This window comes from Pygocentrus nattereri, chromosome 27 (assembly GCF_015220715.1).
Source record: "Pygocentrus nattereri isolate fPygNat1 chromosome 27, fPygNat1.pri, whole genome shotgun sequence".
Taxonomy (NCBI): domain Eukaryota; kingdom Metazoa; phylum Chordata; class Actinopteri; order Characiformes; family Serrasalmidae; genus Pygocentrus; species Pygocentrus nattereri.
This window is the reverse complement of record NC_051237.1, coordinates 23905832-23907960: the sequence shown is the minus strand read 5'-3', so window position 1 is coordinate 23907960 and position 2129 is coordinate 23905832. Positions and strand designations below refer to the sequence as shown.

General features: G+C 33.4%; 1 protein-coding gene across 1 annotated transcript; it reads left to right on the top strand.

Annotated features, from left to right (window-relative positions):
* The first annotated feature begins 917 nt into the window (after positions 1-917).
* LOC108438450 (olfactory receptor 6N2-like) lies at positions 918-1832 on the top strand. Its single transcript, XM_017716240.1, has one exon. It carries the CDS (start codon positions 918-920, stop codon positions 1830-1832), a length of 915 nt encoding a protein of 304 aa, XP_017571729.1.
* Positions 1833-2129: the final 297 nt, after the last annotated feature.

Below are 2129 nucleotides of genomic sequence, written 5' to 3'. Positions count from 1 at the left end.
CAAATTAGCACTCTCCCTTACTGGAGTACTGATTCTGTTCACCCATATTGTATGTCATATGATCCTCTCAGTTTAGTTTATAAGCCCAGGCTTTAGTACAGACAAGTTGCGAGGCATTGTGTCACTATTTGATCTACTGAGTATCTTTTGTTTTTTGATCTCTGTTTATGATCATTCTTTTCCATTTTTCTACTCTGCCTTTTGGAGTGTTCAGACTGTTACCCCTTTGGACTGTTTGCCTTTCTTGTTTAACTCCAGTTTTTGACATTTTTGCCTGTTTTCCTCGACACTGGCATTTTGCTTAACTCTCTTGGATTGTTTGCCCTGTGTTATGATCGTCTGTTTGTATTTGCTGCTCCTTTTGGGTTTGACCCTTGCCTGTTTTGTGACTATGAACTCGGATTCTGATTCTAACAGTAGAGCTTCATTTGTGTTTTCTAACCGCGAGCATCTGAGTCTTTTTTGGCATGTTACAATAAATAATCATTATGTAACATTCTGAACCCGCTGCCACAAATGGAAACAAAATAGATTAGTATATTTTATTTAACAAATTACTTGATGTATTATTAAAGTAAAAATAGAAAAAAAACAATAATACAACATAAATTTAATTCTTTGGAGGCCTGTAGTTCACACAAATGCTACTACAGTTAAAGAGGCAGGCTAGACTTGTGTACATTAGTCAGTGAACCACTAAGGAATACATATCTGTCCAATAGAGAATATATAAACATACAAAGCTGTTGTCCTCATTACAGCCTGTACAGAACCTTTGCTGTGAAGAGTATTCTCATTCGTATGCATGGAGTTTTTGCTGACTGACTGACTGAATACATAAAAACACTGGTGTGAGCACAACCAGATAACAGGGACTAATCAGTTTTTGATATTTTTGGGCCACTACCTAGACATTTATGGATTTTTCTATTAATGTTACATATTTATCTTTAGAAGGGCATGTGCAGTTGGAGAAATATAGATACTTTTACTTTCTAATTTCTCTCATAGTTTACATATTGATAATTTGTTGTAATGCTGTTATCATTTCTGTCATTTACAGGAACAAACCTCTCCATGAGCCGATGTACATTTTTATTGCTGCTTTACTTTGCAATTCTCTCTTTGGAACAACTGCCTTTTATCCTAAATTACTGACTGATTTTCTGTCTGAAACACAAATAATTTCTCATGGAGCCTGTCTGTTTCAAGCCTTTTGCATTTATACATATGTGGCAACAGAGTTCACACTGTTATCAGCTATGGCGTATGACAGATATGTGTCCATATGTAAACCACTACAGTATGCAACTCTTATAAAAATGTCCACTGTTAAAAAGATTTTATTTTTCTGTTGGTTTGTGCCTTCCTGTGAAATTGGTATATCGATAATACTAACATACCAACAGTTGTGTAAATTTAAATTAAACAGAATATACTGTAATAATTACTCAGTTGCTAAATTAAATTGTGGAGATATAACTGCTATGAGTACATATGGATTGATTGCTTTAGGTGTTAATGTATTCCTTCCAGTGATCTTCATAATCTACTCATATGTTAGAATACTTGAAGTCTGTTTAAAGAATTCAAAAGATTTCAGAAGAAAAGCTCTGCAGACCTGCTTACCACACCTTATCATTTTCACAAGTTTCTCTGTTACTGCTTGTTTTGAAGTGATTAACACCAGATTAGAAGGAAATGTACCTCATGTATTTGCTATGATAATGTCAGTTGAGAATTTAGTCATTCCTCCTCTAATCAATCCAATTATATATGGCCTGAAGCTACAGGAGATATTTAATAGGATTAAGAAAATGATTTGTAAGTGAAGGACACATGTCTTTTCACACTGAAAAGTCTTTTTTTCTGTGTATTTATAAATCTTGTCAATTATTACTTATGGACTGAAATGGCAGGAGATTTTTAAGAGAATCAAGAAAATCAATTGGAAAGAGAAGACAGTGTATTTTTTGTCACTGGTTATTTTTTCTGTGCCAAACAGTGAACAACTTTGACTGTAGCTTGTATATTATTGCATAACATTTTTAAATGAAATAAAATAAATAAAATGAATGGAACATAAAGTGCCGAATGTGTAATTACAGATTTACTTTACTGCAGTAAAC